At 46.3% G+C, this 19,973-nt stretch overlaps 1 protein-coding gene across 4 annotated transcripts in view; it reads left to right on the top strand.

Moving 5' to 3' along the window:
* The first annotated feature begins 3,142 nt into the window (after positions 1-3,142).
* SRSF4 (serine and arginine rich splicing factor 4) overlaps positions 3,143-19,973 on the top strand; it is a 28,647-nt gene continuing 11,816 nt past the window's right edge. Inside the window, exons 1-6 of one of the 4 annotated variants that reach the window (XM_058677933.1) lie at positions 3,230-3,367; positions 9,103-9,402; positions 11,576-11,783; positions 12,598-12,780; positions 13,398-13,571; positions 19,096-19,238. In XM_058677933.1, coding sequence (XP_058533916.1) covers positions 13,450-13,571; positions 19,096-19,238 — 265 coding nt within the window. In that variant the 5' untranslated portion in view covers positions 3,230-3,367; positions 9,103-9,402; positions 11,576-11,783; positions 12,598-12,780; positions 13,398-13,449. Of the gene's footprint in view, positions 3,368-9,102; positions 9,403-11,575; positions 11,784-12,154; positions 12,781-13,397; positions 13,572-19,095; positions 19,239-19,973 lie in introns of those variants that run through there. The other 3 variants (XM_058677937.1, XM_058677928.1, XM_058677938.1) reach the window with 3 other exon arrangements.

The raw sequence follows: 19,973 nt of genomic DNA, 5'->3' as shown, positions 1-19,973 counted from the left end.
TTCTTAGCAGGGAGCTGGTTGGGAAGTGGAGCAGCTGGGACTCAAACTGGTGACCATATGGGATGTAGGCTTCACAGGCAGGGCTTAACACACTACACCAGTCCCCCTCACTGAGATCTTAATATTTACACTTAGAGAAGAGAAAGAGCGGTGAAGACAGCTGATCCATGTCACACAGCAGGCAGCAGAGCTGGCACCAGAAGCCAGGTCCCCGGACCCTGTCTCATGACAGCCTAGATGACCCCAGTTCCCCAGGCCTCAGAGTTGGCCTCCCTTCACAGCACTCCCTGATTTTGCTGACATGTCAACCGGCAGAGATCAGTTTTCCCTGCCACTGTATGTCATGAAAGGCACAGGAGGAAAGGGAGATCTTGAGGCTTTCAAAGCATCAAGATCAGCGGGTCATTCATGTGAAAGACACTGCTGTAGGTACCAGGAATGTAACACAAGACAGCCGCAACGGAAGAACCCCGAAGCCAACAAGCTGCTTGAAGAAGACGGTGAGGAAGTGAATATGTAAGCTAACAATCATAGGCCATGGTGAACACAGGCAAGAAAACAGCAGCACCATCATGGCCGAGGGTACTTGAGGTGAGACAGACAGGTAGGTGTGAGGCCTGGGTGAGGGGCAGGCAGTGCACCTGCCCACACACGGCAGGCAGGCAGTGTTGTGAGCCATGAACGAGGGACTGCGGAGAAGTGGGTGCACTGGGGAGCATTTAGCTCAGTGTGGTGGCTGAAGACTCAACGTGGGCCCCTGCCTTCCTGAATTCAGGAAGCAGCAGGTTCTGGAGGCCGACATATCTTCCCCCATGGGGCTCTCTTTCCACCTGTTCAACAGGGGCATCAGGGTACAGGACAGCCAAGGTTTGTGCTAGTACTGAAGGGCAGTATGTGCTTCACGCCTCCCTAAATCCAAAAACGAAGTAAAGATTGCGAAATAAGAAGAAGTCCTAAAAGGAACAGAATAAACCTTGGAACACTCTATTGTTTAAACCTCAGAGTGAGGAAAAACAAAGCTGGAATTCAAGATAAAGCATGTCTGAATTCAGTCCCGTAAACAGCTAGTGCTTCTGATGGCAAGAAATACTCTAGAGACACGCATTAAGCCTAGCGATTGGGACCCCACAGCCCTCAGGGAGAACATCTGGATCCAAGCTCCTGCTTCCAGCTTCCTACCAGCAGTGACAGCCGGCTTGAGCTCCTAGCTTGACCCTGCCCCCTACCACCCCACCACCCCACCGCTGGGGCAGGCATTTGAGGGGGAGAAGTCAAAAAGCAAATGAAAAATAATATCTGTCCTGGCCGACAACTGCTTTTCCTAATACACAGTGAATTCTCAGGAGTCAAGAAAAATTGGGGGCGGGCATGTGGTACAGTGGTAAGACACTGCCCGCTTTAAGTCTCCTTCTGATCCAGCTCGCACCCATAGGAGACGGCAGATAACTGTGAAAGTGTCTGGGTCTTTGCCACCCATACAGAGACCCCCCTGGAGCCCTGCACTCCTGGCTTGGGCATGGCCCAGTCCAGGCTGTTGGGAAGTGAAGCCGCACATGGACCCACTCTCTGCTTTTGCCTTTCAAATAAAATGAAAATCATTTAAAAAAAAAATGTCTTGCCTTTGCCTATTTTTGGGCAAAGGATATAAACAGACACAGAAAGGAGAATATAAGTGTATCTTCAACACTTGAAAAGAGGCTCATTCCACTCAAAAATAGCTGCAAATTTAGAAAACCCAGATCTTGTTCTTCACCTTCCAGAACGCCAGAGAATAAACAGCGTTACGGAGGTGGCAATGGCAATGAGGATCTGGGGAAAAAGAGAACTGACATCTATTAAAACTACCTACTGCCACACCCTCACCCTCTGACCTAAAACCTACTTCCTGGTGCCCGATGCAATAGTGTAGTGGTTGAAGTCCTTGCCTCGAACGCGCCAGGATCCCATATGGGCCCCGCCTCCCATCCAGCTCCCTGCTTGTGGCCTAGGAAAGCAGTTGAGGACAGCCCAAGGCTTTGGGACCCTGCACCGGCGTGGGAAACCAGGAAGAGGCTCCTGGCTCCTGGCTTGGGATTGGCTCAGCTCCAGCCATTGCTGTAGCTTGGGGAGTGAATCAATAGACAGATCTTCCTCTCTATCTCTCCTCCTCTCTGCATATCTGCCTTTCCAATAAAAATAAGTAAACCTTTAAAAAAAAAACGTACTTCCTGGAAGCCTCTGTGTGTCTACTCATCAAGGCAGCTGTAATAACGAACGGAATGAATAGTGACGTCCTTCACTGGTTACAGTACTTAGTGTAACGTGGAATGTAAAAATATATTTTTTATGATTTATTTTTATTGTAAAGTCAGATATACAGAGAGAGAGGAAGACCTTCCGTCCAATGATTCACTCTCCAAGTGGCTGCAACAGCCGATGCTAGGCCAAACCGAAGCCAGGAGCCAGGAGCTTCCTCCAGGTCTCCCACAAGTGCAGGGTCCCAGGGCTTTGGACCATCCTGGACCACCCTCCCAGGCCACAGACAGGGAGCTGGAAGCGAAGCAGGGCTGCCGGGATTAGAACCGGTGCCCACATGGGATCCCGGCCCCTGCAAGGCGAGGACTTTAGGCACTAGGCTACCGCGGTTACATGCTTAAGAACAAGTTTGTACCATGTATTGGGCACTAAGGGGGTGCCGGAACAGTACCAAGAACCTGAGATACTTTTCCTCCCACTCGAAAAATCCTTCACCCAAAACGTAGGGACCTCTAACCCGCTTCTACAAAGAACCCGCGGGAAAGGAGGCCAAGGTCGCCTATACGTCAAACACTTGGAAGCCCAGGCTCGACTCCCAAGCTCCGGCTCTAAAGAGGAAAACACTCCCGGTTCAAAGGACAAAGGCAGGATGGCCGGCTGCCCGGTCCGGCAGAGCACTTCCGGAGGGACGGGGCGAAGCCACGGCTCCGGGAAGGAGAGCTCGCGAGAAGACGTGCAGGGCCGCGGGTGGCCAGCGCCGCCTGTCCATCACCCGGCCCCGGCGCGCCCCCGGTGCTGGCCGGGCGGGAAGCGGCCGCGCGCTCCTTCCCGTGGCCGTCCGCCTGAGGGAAGGGCGGGGGCCGCGGGGCGCGCGCTCGCGGGCTGCGTGCTCGCGCACGTCGCCGGGGCTCGGCTGCGTCCGTCCGGCCGCCCGTTGCCGCCGCCGCCGCCGCGCTCTCGCCTCGCCGGCCGCCGCCTGAGGGGGGCTGGGGCCGGGGCCAGCTACCAGCGCCACCATTGCCGGGATGCCGCGGGTGTACATCGGCCGCCTGAGTTACCAGGCCCGGGAGCGCGATGTGGAGCGCTTCTTTAAGGGCTACGGGAAGATCCTGGAGGTGGATCTGAAGAACGGGTGAGGAGGGCGGAAGAGGTCAGCCCGCCGGGTTGGGGACAGGGGGGCTCCGGCCGCGGCAGGAGGCCGCGCGGACGGCCGAGGGTCCCCAGCGCGGCGCCCATCGGCCCCCGGCCTAGCTCCGGGCTCCGCCTGGGTGCCGGCGCCTCGGGGGCGCGGGTAGGCCCCAGCTCCCACTGCGCCTGCGCGGGTGAGGGAGCGGCGGGGACGGCCCGAGTGGGAGCACGCGAGGAACCCCCGCGTGGGCGTGGGAGCAGGCGGCAGGAGGCCCACCTCGGCCCCGGGTCGTGTCCCTCTGGGCATGGCCTCTGCTCCCGCCTCGCCTCTCCCCCACTCTAACGGACCGGACTTTGGGTTTGTTTTTTCCCGGGGACAGGAGTCCTGGAGGGAGGCGTCGTTTTAGACTTGCCGTGTGCCACACTGTTTTTTGTTTTTTGTTTTTTTCTTTTTGGGGGGCTGCGGAGCGGGAAGCTCCCGGTTGGAGTTGTCCGGTGACAGTTTGCAAAGTATCATCTTGCCGAGGGCGGATCTCGGTGCGCTCTCTCCACCCCCCAGGGGAAAGTCAACTTTGAGCTCCTGATCTTGAAAGACTCGGTGCTGCAGCGTTTCCATCCTGTGGTTTCTGTTCCCTAGCTTGCCAAACCGATTTGCTTTGCTTTTGTAGAATCGGTCGGAGACTAGTGGCCAGCAGGACTAGTGTCTGCCAGCTGGTGCCGAGGGACACGCTTGTCTGGACATCGCTAAGGGAAATGGTCTGTTAGTTGTGGTCCTGATCTGCTTTGGCAAAACAAAGGCGGCAAGGGGGATGGTTGAGGATTGAGGGGTGCGGGGCCAGGCAGGGACGTCCTGCAGGCCTTGGAACGCGTGGACGGAACATTGAGGGAACCGGAGGCATCGTTTGAAGGCACTGACCCTTTTGGGTGTTGGAAACACCACCGTTGGCTTTGAACGCAAAGCAGATCCCTCTGCTTTGCCACGGGTCTGCTGGGCTGCAGTTTGCTCCCGAGTGTAATATTAGCAACTGATAGGTTCTGGAAGGTAGCAAAGTACAGCTTGCTTAGTACTTTGAAAAAGGTTGGACATAACATAGTCCCAGACGGTCTGAATTGTGGAACTGAAGTCGATTATTAGGAAGACTCACCTTGCTGAGGAAAGCTGTGGATGAACACTGGAGGACTGCCGGCTTCTTCTAGCATAGAAGGCTTAGCCAGTTACTCATACGGTGCAGGTTTTTCACTTCTGAAGGCATGTGCTAGATAAAGTGAGGGGAGTTGTTATTGTGATACTTGAATTTGTGAGTATTTAAAGCTGTCACTTTTTTTTTTCCCAGAGCTGTCTGCACGTTGACAGAATATTAAACTTTTATGGGAGGAGTGTTGTGGGATTTGAAGCCAAACAGACATGGTTCAGATAGTGGCTGTGTACTGTAAGTCTGTAGATACGTTACTTCTTCGAACTTGTTTTGTCATGTCGTGGAAAGGAAGATAGTAGGTAGCTGATAACAGGAAGTGACAGCTACAATCGGTGTCACTTGACCACGACCCTGTTATCGTTTAAAAGTTAATGTGTTATCGCTTCTTGGCCTTTTGGCTAAGATCAAGTGTAAAAGTGAATGTGTTGAAGTTTTAGAATACTCAATCAATAGTCAGCAGGAAATAGTGGGACTGTTAGTGGGAGGCCTGGCTAGTCAACCCAGTGTATTAGCAACAGCCCACTGGCAGTAGCCAGTGAGTTGGGAGATAGAAAAACAGTTCCAACTCTCAAGTAAGCTAAGATGCACTTCGAGTTAAGAAATATTTGTTGTCTTTAAATTCAAGTAGAATTTGAAATGGTTTGCCTGAGAAAATAATGTTGGAAATGGACTGTCAAGAATGGGCTGGCTTGACTAGGAAAGAAATTCACAGGTCTTGGAGGGCAGGATGGGGCAGCCCAGAAACCAGTGAGATGCCAGACTTCCACATGCCTCCATACCTGGGTCATTTTTAGGACCCCTTCGTTCTTGTAGTTGGGTTGCTAAACCAGGATATGCGTGAAGTGTATCATTGAAAGTCAAGGTTGGAATGCTTGGGGAGTCATTTTGGGGATTTGATAATGGCACACACTCCGACCTCCTGGGAACATTCAGGAATGATTGCAGGGGAAAGAGACTTCTGAGAAGAGGACCAGGAGTAAAGATGTTTCTACCAAGAAGTGGCTGGCAGGTGGCAAGGATGCCGAGGGTGTGAGAGGGAGGAGTAGGCAGGGAAAGGGAGCCCCTGGCGGTGCCCTCACAGCTGGTGGTCCAGACAGGGCGGGCTGCTGCTGATAAGCATCTTTGAACATATCTGGATTGTAGTCATTAATGTGGATTCTGAATGAATGGCAGCTTGTGGAACTGAGAGAGAGTTGGTCTGTTCAGGGGTGATAACAGATCTGTTAGGCTGAGGAGTGTGGGTGTGGGTGAAGTTCAGAATTAACTAAATAGAGCATGAAATACCTGCATAAATGAAGAAGCACGTGGGCTCTGCAGAGGCGGCCCAGGGGCCCAGGGGCCGGGAGAGGGTTCTGTGGGCTCTGCAGACTCTAGAAGAGGTAACAGGTGCAGTGCCTGCAGCACTGATTCCAGCAGGAGCCCTCGGCAGGGCCAGGAGGACTCTGAGATGTTTCCCATCAAGTGCACTTTATCTTTCCTCACAAAATCTGGTGACTTCAGTCAGAGGTGTGGTTGTTGTGCTGTGGGTTTTAGTTCATGAATAAGATATCTCATCGCAAGATTATTTTACCTGTCTAGTTAGCTGAAGGGGTGAAAGTCCAAATCTTGGAAGTTCATTTTGTTGTTTTCACATGGGTTAAAGTCATGAAATCAAATTTTGAAGGTGGTGCAGGTGCCCCGTGTGGTAAGGTACTGGTCGGGATGTGCATCCCACGTCGAGTACCCTGGTTTCAGTCTCCTGCTCCTGCAGGCCCTCAGAGACTGGGTCCCGGCACACACGGGGAACCTAGCTTGAGCAGCTGCGGTGGCCCTCAGACCATTTCAGGTCTGGGGACTGGGCCCACGGATCTGAGGGGCCCTGGCATCTTCTCTCACAGCTTTAAACACTCTGTGGAAACAGGGCTGGGAATTCCAGATCCCAATTCATTATATAGTGAAATTGTAAATTAAATTTTCAGGGGATGTTTTCGCCCTTTTAATTTTTTTTATTTGTGTTATTAAAAAAATTTTGTTTCCACTCTTGTTTAAAATCCCTTCAAGTAGAATACACCTTACTTTTTGAAAATGTAGTTTAAGTCTCTTTTCAGAGCCCAGTCATTCTGTGTGTGTCTGCTCACGGAGGGCGTTATGAGGCCTTAGAGCCCAGGGGAGGGGCTGCGTGTTCCAGAACATCTACCCGGGGATCTTCTCCTGGATGAATCCCTGATGGGAACTTGTCTCTGCCTTCATCGTGTCCTTTAAAGGGCATATGGTTCATTTAATGTTCTGAGTTACTGATTTCTGGTTAGTTTTATTCTTAATCATGTGGGAGATTATTTTCACCCACCATCAAGTGACAGATAAATACGTTATTGTTTTATGATAATGAAATTATGAGTGGCAGAAATTACACAGCAAGAGCAAATTCTTGCCCTTGGGAGCACCCCCACCTTGCGGTTCCTAGGCCGTGCCACCAGTGTGAGTAGGAAGGCCTGTGTGAACCAACAGACCAACTGCTTGAGTCTCTCAGTAAAGCATTTGGTTATGGATTCATTCTATGATTACCTAAGTTTTGGATAAAGAAGTGTTTTGTTTCTACATAGTTAAAGACCAGTTCTTTATATTTTAACATTTCAATATAGTACATATTTATTTCTGGTTGTAAAAATGTTTAGGTGTTTGTAAACACTTTTTAATATAGCGAACAGAAAGTTAAAAGTGACCTTGTCTGCATTTGGGTCCTTGATTTGGCCCCTTTTCACGCAGTGTTTTGTAACCTGCCTGTTTTTTTGTTTTTTTTTTCCTTATCCTTCCCGTTTCTAACAGCCCAATCTTATGTTTTGTCATATCTATTTCCACCCATAATGCCGTCACACGTAATTTAAATGATATTGCAAGGCAAGTTATCTAGTTTTTCACCAGTATATATATTTTAACATTGGTGAATATCTTTACATAAGTCTTTGAATGAAGTTTGTATTATCACCTTAGGACAGATTCCTGAAAGTGGACTTTGAATCCAAATATACTCAATTTTAAGGTTTTTTGCTAGGTATTGATTTCCATGGCCTTCTAGACAACATTGTTTGCACCTGCTATGTGAAGGTTTCCTCTTTTTTGAGCTTTATCCTACCCTTTAAAGTTTTTTTTTCTTAACCATTATAGGCATTTTATTAAAATATTTAAAGTTACATATAAAGATATTACATTGTCTGAGGCTCATTCAACCTATTATGCATAACGGATCTAAGAACTTTTCTTACAAACTTCTTTGACGGATTAGAAAAGAAATGCAGGTTCATTGAAGACTGTGAAAAACAAAGTAGAAATAAAACACGGTATTATCAATCCTTTTCATATGGGTGAGGTCTTAGTATCTTTTTCTAAAGACTTATTTTACTGGTTCACTCCCCACGTGTTCACAACAGCTGGAGCACCAACCCAAACTAGCAGCCAGGAGCGCAGAGGCTGGGGGCGTCATCCACTGCTTTCCCAGACCATGAAATTGAGGTGGATGGGAAGTGGAGCATGTGGAATTCCACTGTTAACCATGTGGAATGCTGGCGCTTGCAGGTGGAGAATTAACCAGTTGAACCACCGTGCCAGCCCCCATTACTGGTTTTTAAAGGAATTGGTGTTTTTATTTATTTATTTTTTTTACTTGTTCAGATTTACAGAGAGGACACAGAAAAATATTCCATCTACTGGTCCACTCCATAAGTGACTGCAGTGGCCAGAGCTAAGCTGATCTGGTCCCAAGGCTTTGGGCCGTCCTCGACTGCTTTCCCAGGCCAGAAGCAGGGAGCTGGCTGGGAACAGCCAGGGCACAAACCAGCACCTATATGGATGCCAGCCCTTACAGGGGGGAGGATTAGCCAACTGAGCCATTGCACCAGCCCCCCAGTGATGGCATGTGTAAATTTGTTAGCTAAAAGTGAAATCGTGAAACTGTAGCAAATATTGCAGAATGTATTGGTATGATTTTGTTGTCAGCTGAGTGTATCAGTCAAGTGCTGCTGACGGGGAAACTGAGGATTGGAGCAATGAAACGACTTCCAGGGTTACAAAACTCTGAGGACTCTAGAAACTGAAGGACTTCTTTATTCACATACCAGCATGAGCAGTGACAATCCCAGTTTCTTTCCAGATAGCTTAGTCCAAGAATGAAGGGTAGTCTGTTTCCTAACTTGTTCAGTCTTTAGTCCCGGCAGAAACGTCTAGCAAGCTGACAGATTGCTGCCAAAAGTGAAACAGCTGGTACTTTTTATGATGTCCCTGGGTGGAGACCACTGATGTCCCTGCTCAGGCTGCTGTTTGAAGAGCTCTGAGATGGTACCTGCTCTGTGGGAGCTGGCTGTGGTTGGATTTGTATGAGTCCTGTTCTCCTGCTCTTCAGGCTGGCCCAGGAGGTGAGGCGTGCAGGTGTGCTGGGGATGTGTGAGCCCCTGTTAGGGGAGTGCTGCAGTGACCTTCCGGGCCAGAGGTTCCCCCTCCCACCGAGCTGCAGGTAACACCCAGGGAAATACTCAAAACACACCAGGTGCCCCACCTGTCTTCCTTTTAGGACTGTGTGCCAGAGGGAGGCCTCCACAAGGAGGGGCCCTACAGAAAGGAGTATTGCATGCAGCCTGAAAACCTGTTCCCCTATTTTAATTCATGAAATGGCCCATCTCAAGGGAAGGACATCCTGAAGAAATAGTGTGAGGAGTAGCATCTTAACCAGAACTGAGCATGAAGGAGGCTCCGACCGCACCCCAGGGGCAGGGGTGGCTATGAGGGACGCAGAACAGACGAGCTGGTCCCAGAGGCATCGCCTTTCTGAGGCTTTAGCACCTGGCAGCCAATTCAGTGTGTTGGTCTGGAGGTAAGTCAACTGGCTTAAGTTTTTGTCTTTGGGTGGAAAGAGGTAGTGCTGTATGCTGCATTTAAAGTTTCATTTCATATGATAGGAGCAACATGAAGAAATTCCCAAAAGTTCTATTATAAATTGATTTTTCTTTTATTTATACTTGAGGTTTCATGAACTTTAGTGTCATTAGAGAATAGTTGACCTCCATTTTTTGTGAGATAAAAGTCAGATGTAGGTATGGTAATTATTATTTTTTTTTAAATGTCTTTATTTTTTTTAGAAACAGACATACAGGGAGAGCAGGAGAGATGGAAAAAGATCTCCTGTCCGTCCTCTGGTTCATTCCCCAAGTGACCACAGCAGCTAGAGCTGAGCGGATCAGAAGCCAGGAGCCTCTTTGGTTCTCTTCCTGGGACTTCTTGCAGGGTCCCAAGGCTTTGGGTTGTCATTGACTGCTCTCCCAGGCCACAGGCAGGGAGCTGGATGGGAAGTGGAGCAGCCGGGACACAAACCGGCGCCCATATGGGATCCTGGGCATGCAAGGTGAGCATTTAGCCACTGGGCCCAGGTATGATTATTTTTTAAAAAGAAAAAATTTCAGTAGGTGAGTTTTGATAATGCTAGTTTAATCCACAAGCTATTTACAAGCTTTCTATTTTATAGAATAGGAATATGACAGCGCTTAGGAAAAGTGAAACAGTTTAGCGAACAGTTCACCTGGGATAGTTGAAACATATCAGCGAATAGGTTCATAGAACAGTTAAGGAGCAAGACAGTTCACTTTAAGATTTATGTATTTTACTTGAAAGAGTTGCAGAGGGGGAGATATAGACATTCCATCCCCTGATTTACTCCCCAAGCTAGAACAATCTAAAGTTGGAGCCAGGAGCTTCTTCTGGTTTTCTCAAGTGGGTGCAGGGTCCAAGACTTGGACCATCCTCTGCTTTCCTAGGCCCTTAGCAGGGAAATGGATCAGAAATGGAACAGCCATGACTTATACCAGCACCCATATGGAATGCTGGCCCCACAGTCAGGATTAGCTTGCAATACCACTGCACCTGCCCCAACAGTTCACTTTTAAACAGATTCATTTCTGCTTCCTATTTTGCAAAAAATGTTATTTTATTGGTTAATTTTTAGGATAATCATTTTACTCTATTTTCCTTACTCCAACTTGTGAGTATTTCTTTAGAGATAGACCAGTATCTGCAGTGCAGACTCATTGCCCTGGGCTTGAATTTGATTGTTTTTCATTGTTAGACATTTTCTGTGGTCTGTTTTCCAATGAATTAATTACTTCATGAGAAAGGGAGGTTATGAATTTTTCCACTAATTCATTTGCTGAGATGCAAGTTTGCTAATAATTGGTTTCCACTAGTAATTTGGACTAAATAGTCCCAACTTAATAGCACTAGCAAAATGGAATGCAGAAATGCCACTTTCTTGTCATTGAGTATTTCCCATAGGATGCTAATAGCCACATCAACATTTGTTGGAAACGACTGGTTTTCTGTGCCCAGAGTTTGTGGTTCTCCAGTCACGGACTAGGAGACAATAGATCCTGGTGGTAGGATGCAGGTTTTAGGTTAGCTCCTGGGTTTGAAAAAGTTTAGATGTTTAGATAGCCTTGACAAGTTACTAAACTGCTGTAAGTGTTCTTCTGGGACGTAACAGTAATTCTCAGAGTTGTGAAAATTGAATATGATAGGTACGAAGCACTTAGTATAATGCTTGATAGCATAGTAAGACTTGGAAAAGTCATTGAAACGAAGGAGTCCTAACCGGCTGGATTCAGTGTGTTAATAGTTGGTTGGAATTAATTAAAAACAATCAGATTTAGGTGCTTTTTGTCTGCAAGGTACTTCTCTGGTTGCTGCTGTAATCCTGGTGTAGTCGCAGGTCTGAAAAGCTTCCAGTGTTTGATTTCTGACCCATCTTTCTCCACCATCCATGCTTATGTTGTTTTGGTTCCAGTCGCCATTCCTTTTGAAACCAATCAAATGCATCCTTATGTGTGTGATGTTGTCAGTATCCATCCACATCCACATGTCTAGGCTCAGCTCTATCTTCTCTATGCTGGTCTAAGTTTCGCCGAGCGTTAGAGGCAAAGTCAGACTTTAGGGGTTGATATGGGACCTCCCGAATGGGGACTGCACAGAATAATCTTATTTTTCCTCTATTCTTCTAGTCTGTTATGTTCTGAACCCACACATGTTTTCGGAAGGACCAGATGGCTGACACTGACTAATGGGAACCAAAAGACAAGAGTGAAAGTAACCTGGTTGTCACATGCCCCCAGCTTAGAGGTGCTCCACCCTGCCCCAAGAACAATTTCTTTTTTCCCTGGAGTCTTCACCCGCTGTATCAAAAAACTACTTCAGCATGGCTTCTCTGAGGTTAGAGTACCACTAACTCAAGCCAAAGCATTTACCGAATGAAAAACAGAGTGCTCAGGACTGTGGAGAGGTTGTGGAACCTGGGGCTTAGAATCGTGGATCTGAGTTCAAATCCAGCTCTACCACCTTTGAGCTTCTTGGCAAAAAGCAACTTGTTTAAACCTCTCCAAACCTCAGTTTTCTCATCGTAAATTGGGAATAATAATAATAATAATCATCGTTTGATATGAGGAAGTCAACGAAATATTTTGGATAAATTATTTTACCTTATGCCAAGCTGCGTGCTAAATATCCAAAACACACTAGTCTTTGTTATTAAAGAGAAGATAAGCACAAAGAACAAGAACAAGGCTTGAAATGCCATAAAAACATGCACATAAAGCATAAAATTGAAGTACTAAAATGATTGAAGTCAGGCAAGTTTCTAGAACTTCATGAAAAGAGGTAAACTCAGACACGGGAAAAGATTGACATGGTTTTCCTAATGCAGTCAGGATGGTCCAAAGAATGATCTTTAAAAGATTTTATGGAGTCATTCTAGATCGCTAAGCCGTAGAACGACTTAGCTGACTTTCCCTGCTAAAGAGACAGGTTGACTAAGTAAAAATAGCTACGCCCTCGAATCATGTCAGCTGATCAGGAAGGTAGGCTCAGTCCTGAAACCCAGCAAAATGAGCAAACTGGAACTTGCTGGTAGTCACAGTACACAACCAGAGAGGAGTCGTCCAAAGAGATGATAGAGTTGTTTGGAGTGAGTTAGATGCTCAGGGGACCCAGAAGAGAGAAGTCATGAGGTAGGTTTTCTTCTTTGAAGGTGGGGAAAAATCAAGTGCAGACTGAGCTGTGGCCAACGTGTGCAGACCAGGAATCCACACTAGCTCTAATCAGAGAGCTGTTGGTGTGCGGAGCTGCCAGTTTGCCGACGTGAAAAGAGCCCCAGACTGGCTAATGGTGAGCCCTGAAGTCGCACCCCAGCTCTGCCACTCAGTGAGCACGGGTAAGTCATCCACCTTCTCCTCTGAGACCAAGAAGGGGAGGCCAGAGTGCCCAGGTGGCCTCCCTCCCGTCGTAGCCTAGGAGAGGATCTCAGGAACCTGTCCCGGGGTCAGCAGCTTCTTGCAGTGGGTCCTAAACAACCCCAGATCCAACAGTGCACAGGCAGCTTGCAGTCCTAGTCACTGGTCCTGCGCAGTAACTGGCCGTGGTTGATTCCCTGCACGTCCCTGAAGAGTTGCATTCCTCTGGGATCAGAGACATTATACTCTTGGCATTCACTGCAATGGCCTCACCTGAGCACAGGAATTGGTTTCCAAATTCTTTCTATGATTTTCTGAGCACTGGCTTTATGCAGACGTAAGAATTAACTGTTTTTTATTACCACCCTGTCCAGGTGTCCTAACTGGTTTTTAACCCCCCCAAGACCAAGTTGAAGTGTAAGACCAACACCAAGTGCTTTGACAGAAAGCTATTTGAATCCTATTCACTGAATGCCATTTCTTTCTGGGCAGGTGTAAGGGCCCTGCCCTTACCAGACAGTGCTACTGATTCTAGATTGAGGGTTCAAGCCACCCCGTGGGTTAACTTCAACAGATGAACATTTTTCCTTGGCTACAGCAACATCCCTAATCCTGACCAGCCATGGAGAGGTTCGGTTCTTACCAGGAAAATGAGTGAATGTGGGAATGGCTCACCACATTGGGAAAACAAAACACATCCTGCTGATGGTTGGCTGAGGACTGTCATGTCCACATACAAAGAAAAAGCATGTGGCACAGTTTTAGGACAAAGGTGAGCAGAGATCCACTGTGGAAAGGGGCACATTTTTCTTATACAGAGAATATCCAAGGAATGCCCCTTGGTAAGCAGCGTTGGTGGGTGACCGCAGTCACACGCATGGAGGCTTGCTGTCCCTGCTGCTCGTGTCCACCCCAGCAGGTTCTGGTGTCGGGCTCCCCGTTAGGCACGTCCTGCCCAGTTAGCCACTGATCAGCCTGTCTGCAGAACAAGTCCTGTACTTGCTCCTGGCTGTTCAGGCAGGTGAGCCCGCTCCATTTTGAGAAGGGCACATCTGTTCCACATTCTTGGGAGTAGAACATGCCAAGAAAAGGGCAGGTTTCCTGGTGTCCGGGCCCCTTGGTATAGTTTGGTAGTGTGAGTTCACAGGCAGTAACTCTTGGGGGAGGAAGCATGGTTAACATTTATAAAGGTGAAGTCTTGGAGTACATTAGTTTCAAAAACACGTCATTGTAGCTCTGCCTTTTCAGGGGTCTCTGATAACCTGAGCAGTCCACCATCTGTTGTGTGAGGAAGACTGGTGCGTTGGCACAGGGACAGGAGTGGACTAGAGTTTAGAACAGCCCACGTAACCCAGCCTGGCTTGTTGGTGGTGTCCAGATACTTGACTACACTTGGTAGGAGTCATGGTGTCCAATTTTTTTAAGGGCACAGGCAGTGGTAGAGAGGTGAAGAAAGGAGTTTTGTTTGTTTTTTAATTGAGGAATGTTGTATATTTAGCAGCCAGACTATTCTTTTTTCACACAGGATAGAAGAAAGATGGGAAGATGGGGCGTCAGAGCAGGATGAGGCAGATGGAAGGGCTACTTGTTGTATTTTTATCTACCTGGTAGAGAAGGATCTTAAAAATTTGTCTTAGATTCATTCTCTTGAATTCCTTCATCTTCATTCTCATACTGAAATTATTGTAAGATGTTTGTTTTTAACAGCAGAAGAAAGGTGTCTGTAGGTTAGAATTAGAGAAACGTATCTCTTGGGTTGTGTTTTGTGTGGCTTATTCACAGATCACGCAAAGATGCATACCTATGGCATACATATACGCACACACATAGCAGGGTATATGTGCATGTGTGTGTTATATATTCCCCCTTTGAGATTCAAAATTACCTTTGGAGAGAAAGATTAGTATCATGTTATTTGCTGCCAAGGGAATAACAAAAGGGAATGTTTAGATTAATTTCAAAAGACTAGTGCAACTTGCTAAGAAGTGCTTTAACTTTGTTGAAGCCACTAAAACTTAATCCAGTTAAAATGTTTCAATAAAACAAAAATTGGGACCCCATACATAGTTTTTAAAGATATTTTAGACAATGAAAAGTTAAATTTTCCCTGTCTGTCTGTCACTGCTGTGTTCTAAAAATGTCACCATCTTACCCCAGGACTGCCAAATTTTAGAGTTTAAATTATTCATTGTTAAGCCAAAGGAATACTATTTTTTTAAACATCTAGTCTGTGATACTTTTGATCTTAAGATGATACCTTACATTGAATTTAGTGTGGTTCCCACATCTCATGAATAAACTTAAAGGAAAAATAAAATGATTTAAATATGTTGTTTAATACGTTGCTTTCTGATAGAACCATGACCTGATCCAGGCTGGTTCCTTTCCTATGTTTGAAAGACAGAGTGACAGAGAGGGATCTCCCATTCGGTGGCTCAGCCCCCGAGCGAGAACCTGCCTGCACTAGCTGGAACTAGTCCAGGTCAAAGCTAGGAACCAGGAACTGGAGCCGTGGTGTGCTGCCCCCAGGATCCACATTAGCAGGAAGCCGCATTGGATACAGAGTCAGGAAATGATGCCTGGCACTCCGTTGGGATGGGGGTTTCCCAGGGCAGTCTCACTGCTGCATATCTGGCCTGTCTGGGGCTGGTTCTTAATTCTCCAGGCTCAGTAGTCATGGGTTTGAACCCTTAGGTCAGACTAAGCTTTGAGTGCTCTATGGTTTTGTCATGCAAGTTAACACCCAGTTCCTCAGTCTACTTAGATCAATCTGTAAAATGGGGATAATAACTGGCTCTGAGGTGCTGTGAATATTAAGATAACATTGTCTAGTTCATAGAGATTATTGTTGAGTGTTAGGTAACATTTTGTAGTTAATTATCTAATCTTCCTCTTTATTTGAGGAACTCTTATTTCTTGATCCAAATAGCCTTTCTTGAAGGAAAGCAGATTACCTAGACAATAATTTAATAAAAGCAGCTGGATTCACCGGGAAATTGCTTTCCTGTCAGAAAAGGAGTCCTTGCCAGGTAGGGTGTGGTACTTGTTTTCATCTTTCCACTACCCATTGTGTTAGTGGCAGAAACAAGTGATAGTTGAACACTCAGTTTGATCCTTGGTCTGCACTTTGAAATATTTCCAGATAGATTTTGTGACTTAGAAGAACAGCCAAAATTTTTCTAAAAATTAAATTGAATTTCACATCAGCTGTTACTTATTATTGAGTAACTTGGATACTTATCCCCTGCATTCCGCATCACCAAAAATTGTCTACAAAGTGACATGTTTGTGGAGCCTCCGTTAATTTTTTTCAAGGATCTTTTCTTCTTTATTTGTTTGCAAGGCAGAGTTAAGGGGATTTGGGGATCTTCCCTCCCAGTTCATTTCCCCAAAAAATGGCTGCTGGAGCTAAGGCTGGGTCAGGCTGAAGCCGGCAGCCCAGAGCTTCTTGCAGGTCTCCTACATGGCTGCTTCCTCCTCTGCTCCCTCCCCAGGTGCATTAGCAGAGAGCAGGATCAGAAGTGTCTTGAACTGTGGCGCCCGTATGGGATGTCAACATCACAGGCAGAGGTTTAACTGGCTATACAACAGTGCTGGCCCCTGCTGGAACTTTCTAGAAGTGAGTACTATCGAGGGGCTACATAGGCCATTTTCTTCTAACATCACCAATTGTTTCTGCAACTCGGTAAGAGTCTTACTGACAAAATTTGCTTTGGTTCATCTCAACTTACAAAGAAAGATGAGTTTGGGCATTAATTTTAATTTTTTTTTTTTTTTTTAAGATTTTATTGTTATTGGAAAGCCGGATATACAGAGAGGAGGAGAGACAGAGAGGAAGATCTTCCATCCGTTGTTTCACTCCCCAAGTGAGCCGCAACGGCCGGTGCGCGCCGATCCGATGCCGGGAACCAGGAACCTCTTCCGGGTCTCCCACGCGGGTGGGCATTAATTTTTATTTCACAATAATGTGCCTTCACTGAACAGAGTGTCCTTGCTTTCTCTGAAAGTCCAAAGTGAATTGCACATTGTGTCAGGATGGGCATGTGCAGGGTGATCTTTGAGGATAGGATAATGCATTCCATGTGTGTCTGATGAAGGCCTCCCTAGTCCTGGCCGATAGCCAGACTGTTTCAGTTGCCCTGCAGGGATCAAGGCTTTGAATTTGGGACGCACTTTTCCCCGCAAGCAGTTACAGCCCTTAAATATTTTAAAGAAACCAGTTTGGGTTTTCCTGTGATTTATTTGTTTAGTCCTTAGGAGTCAGTGGTGTCCTTCTGACATAACACTAGAAGTGGTAGCATGCTGCCTCTTTAACAGGAGGAAAAGGACCAGTGCATCGTCCCATGGCATGGTCTCGCCTGTCCCTCATCCCCTTGATGCCAGGTTCTCACATGGTGCCAGAAATGGTGATGCTGTGAACACAGCAGGTTCAGGATGGAGCTTGACAGCAAAGCAAAGGAAGGCACTTTTCTCCTATTCTATTAAAAATAAGCCAAAGGAGAAAATGGTTTTCTTTCCCTTTAATTTTTGTCTTTGAAAATAATAGTATAGCTTTTCTGATGATTTTCTAATATTGTGAGAGACTGAAAATCAGTGGGTTGGAAAGGCTTCACCTTCCTTGTCAACTCTAGGAGCAGCTTCAGAATAGTCCTGACAGATACTGCTCAGCTGTGCCTGCCTGTGCGGGGTGGGGCCTCGGAGTCCAGTCATGGAGCAGGTTTGTGAATTTCTGAATTGTGTTTGTGTTACTGCAAAACACCTGCCATTAAATAGCAGCTGTGTCTGTTTTAAGAGATGTCTGTTTTGAAAGATAAGAGTTAGCAGGAAGAGGGAAAATCTTTCAACCTCTGGTTCACTCCCTGACATGGCCACAGTGGCCAGAGCTGGACCTGTTCAAAGCTGGCAGCTTTTTCTTCCTCCTCCTCCTCCTCTTCTTCTTCTTCTTCATTTGTTTTATTTTTATTGGAAAGTCAGATTTACAAAAAGAGGGATATTCTAGCCACTGTTTGACTCCCCAAATGACTACAACAACAAGCTGAGCTAATCCACAGCTAGAAACTTACTCCGGGTCTCCCACGCGGGTGCAGGGTCCCAAGGCTTTGAGCCGTCCTCCACTGCTTTCCCAGGTCACGAGCAGGGAGCTGGATAGGAAGTGGAGCAGCCAGGACATGAACATGCCTTTATGGGATCCTGACACTTGAAAGGGGAGGATTAGTCAATTGAGTGATTGTGCCAGCCCCTACCAGACATTTCTTTTGGGTATCCCACAATTGGGCCGTCTTCCACTGCTTTTCCTAGCAGGGAGCTGGAATGGAAATGGAGAAGCCAGGACTGGAACAAGCTCCCATATGAGACACAGGCACTGCAGACTGGCAGCTTTCCTTGCCGTGCCACAGCACCGATCTGCTCCGTTACCCTTTTTTTTTTTTTTTTTTTTTTTTTGGATGAAGATGAGATAGTCAATAGTGTGGGTGCCACTCGAGACACTTTGGTGTGAAGACCCACCAAGGTTGGGGCCTGCGTATTGTAGACCAGTGTCTGTTTACTTGGAGAGGCTCATAGGGACTCTTCAATAAGGAAGAATCTGAGCGGTTGGATTCTCAGTGATTTAATCTTGTTAGCAGCTTGGATGAACCTGTTTTTAGTGTCAGTGTGTTCTAGTGCACGGCCATACTAAGCAGTGTATGTGTGCACACAGCCTTGTTAGGATTCCCATAGGTGGCTCGTACCGTCCCTTTGTGATTAGGTGTGATCAGTAAGAGAGTTCTTCAGAATAATTCATGGTCACAAAGCTACACTTTTGACAACTGGGCTAGACAAAACCAAGTATCTATCGATAAAACAATTTGCAGGACCTTCTTAACCTTTCTTACAGATATCTTATAAATCTTGTCCTTTGGTTTTATAAGTTATATTCTCCAGTAGGATTTGGAGGGAGGGTCCTTTCAGAAATGTGTTAAAGCACCAATCCTCTGCTAGCAGAAATGAATAGCTGCATTTTTGGTCTAGTGATTTCTAGAACAGTTAGTTCTCTTGTTCTGATTTCACCTTAAATCAGGCGCCCTGTGGAGGTCTTTGTAGTTACCAGCCACTCGGGAGGGGAGGGAACTTTGGGAAGGGCAGCAAAAAGACATTCTCCGTGTATCTAGCCAGTCTCCTGTTAGCAAGCGAGGCGTCTGCCTTAAGCAGAACCCACCTAACCTTTGCTAAGCATGCACCTCATTGCTGTCTCTTGACTGTTAGAGAAGCTGGATGTCATGATGGTAGTGACCTTGATTTTGTTTGCTCTCTTCTAGATATGGTTTTGTGGAGTTTGATGATCTGCGTGATGCAGATGATGCTGTGTATGAACTCAATGGCAAAGACCTTTGTGGTGAGCGAGTAATAGTTGAGCATGCCCGAGGCCCACGTCGAGATGGCAGTTACGGTTCTGGACGCAGTAAGCATTTGGAGGGCATATTTGTATCAGTAATGTATTTTTATTATTAAATGCTAATTTTTAAAGTAGTTAATTAATGTTATAGTTGAATGTATTGATGTTTAAGCCATTTGTTTTATAAATTATATGCTTAAGTATAGAATTTCTGTTATCTTTGATCATGTTGGATTTTCATTAATGACAAAAATTTATTTAATACTTTATAAAATATGTTAACGATGTGTTTGTGTTGTTTTTTCTTTTGTAATGCAATTGTTTTAACATAGATTTAACAAAGACCTCACTGTTTTAATTAAGAGACTCCTTTGGGGCTCAGATGACTGCCTGTTCCATGTGCTGACCTTGGGTTCCCTTCCCATGTGTGGCTCTTGGAACCATGGCGGCCCTTGGCTGACCCAGTCCGGAAGCCGCGTGACGACCGCAGCCTTTCCCCGTTAGACCTGGGTGGTGCGGATCCCAAGGGTTAGACACAGATGAGATTAAACTGAAATAGGTGCCTGAAAATCTTTTATTGTCTAAATTTTTCACAAAATTTTGTCATTATGTGTAACACCAGTAACTGTAGTAACCTGGCCACTTATTTATAAACTGTTAATGGTTTTGAATTTATGCATGTTGATTTAAAATATGAATGTAATGATTATGTACTTACAACTTTGTAAGTTAAATTTTCATGTTTAACTCATAGCTTTTTAAATAAATTGGTTTGGAATTAAGGGTGGGAATAGAGTTAAT

This window comes from Ochotona princeps, chromosome 2, assembly GCF_030435755.1.
Source record: "Ochotona princeps isolate mOchPri1 chromosome 2, mOchPri1.hap1, whole genome shotgun sequence".
In the NCBI taxonomy this organism is placed as follows: Eukaryota; Metazoa; Chordata; class Mammalia; order Lagomorpha; family Ochotonidae; genus Ochotona; species Ochotona princeps.
This window is presented reverse-complemented; position numbering and strand designations above follow the sequence as displayed.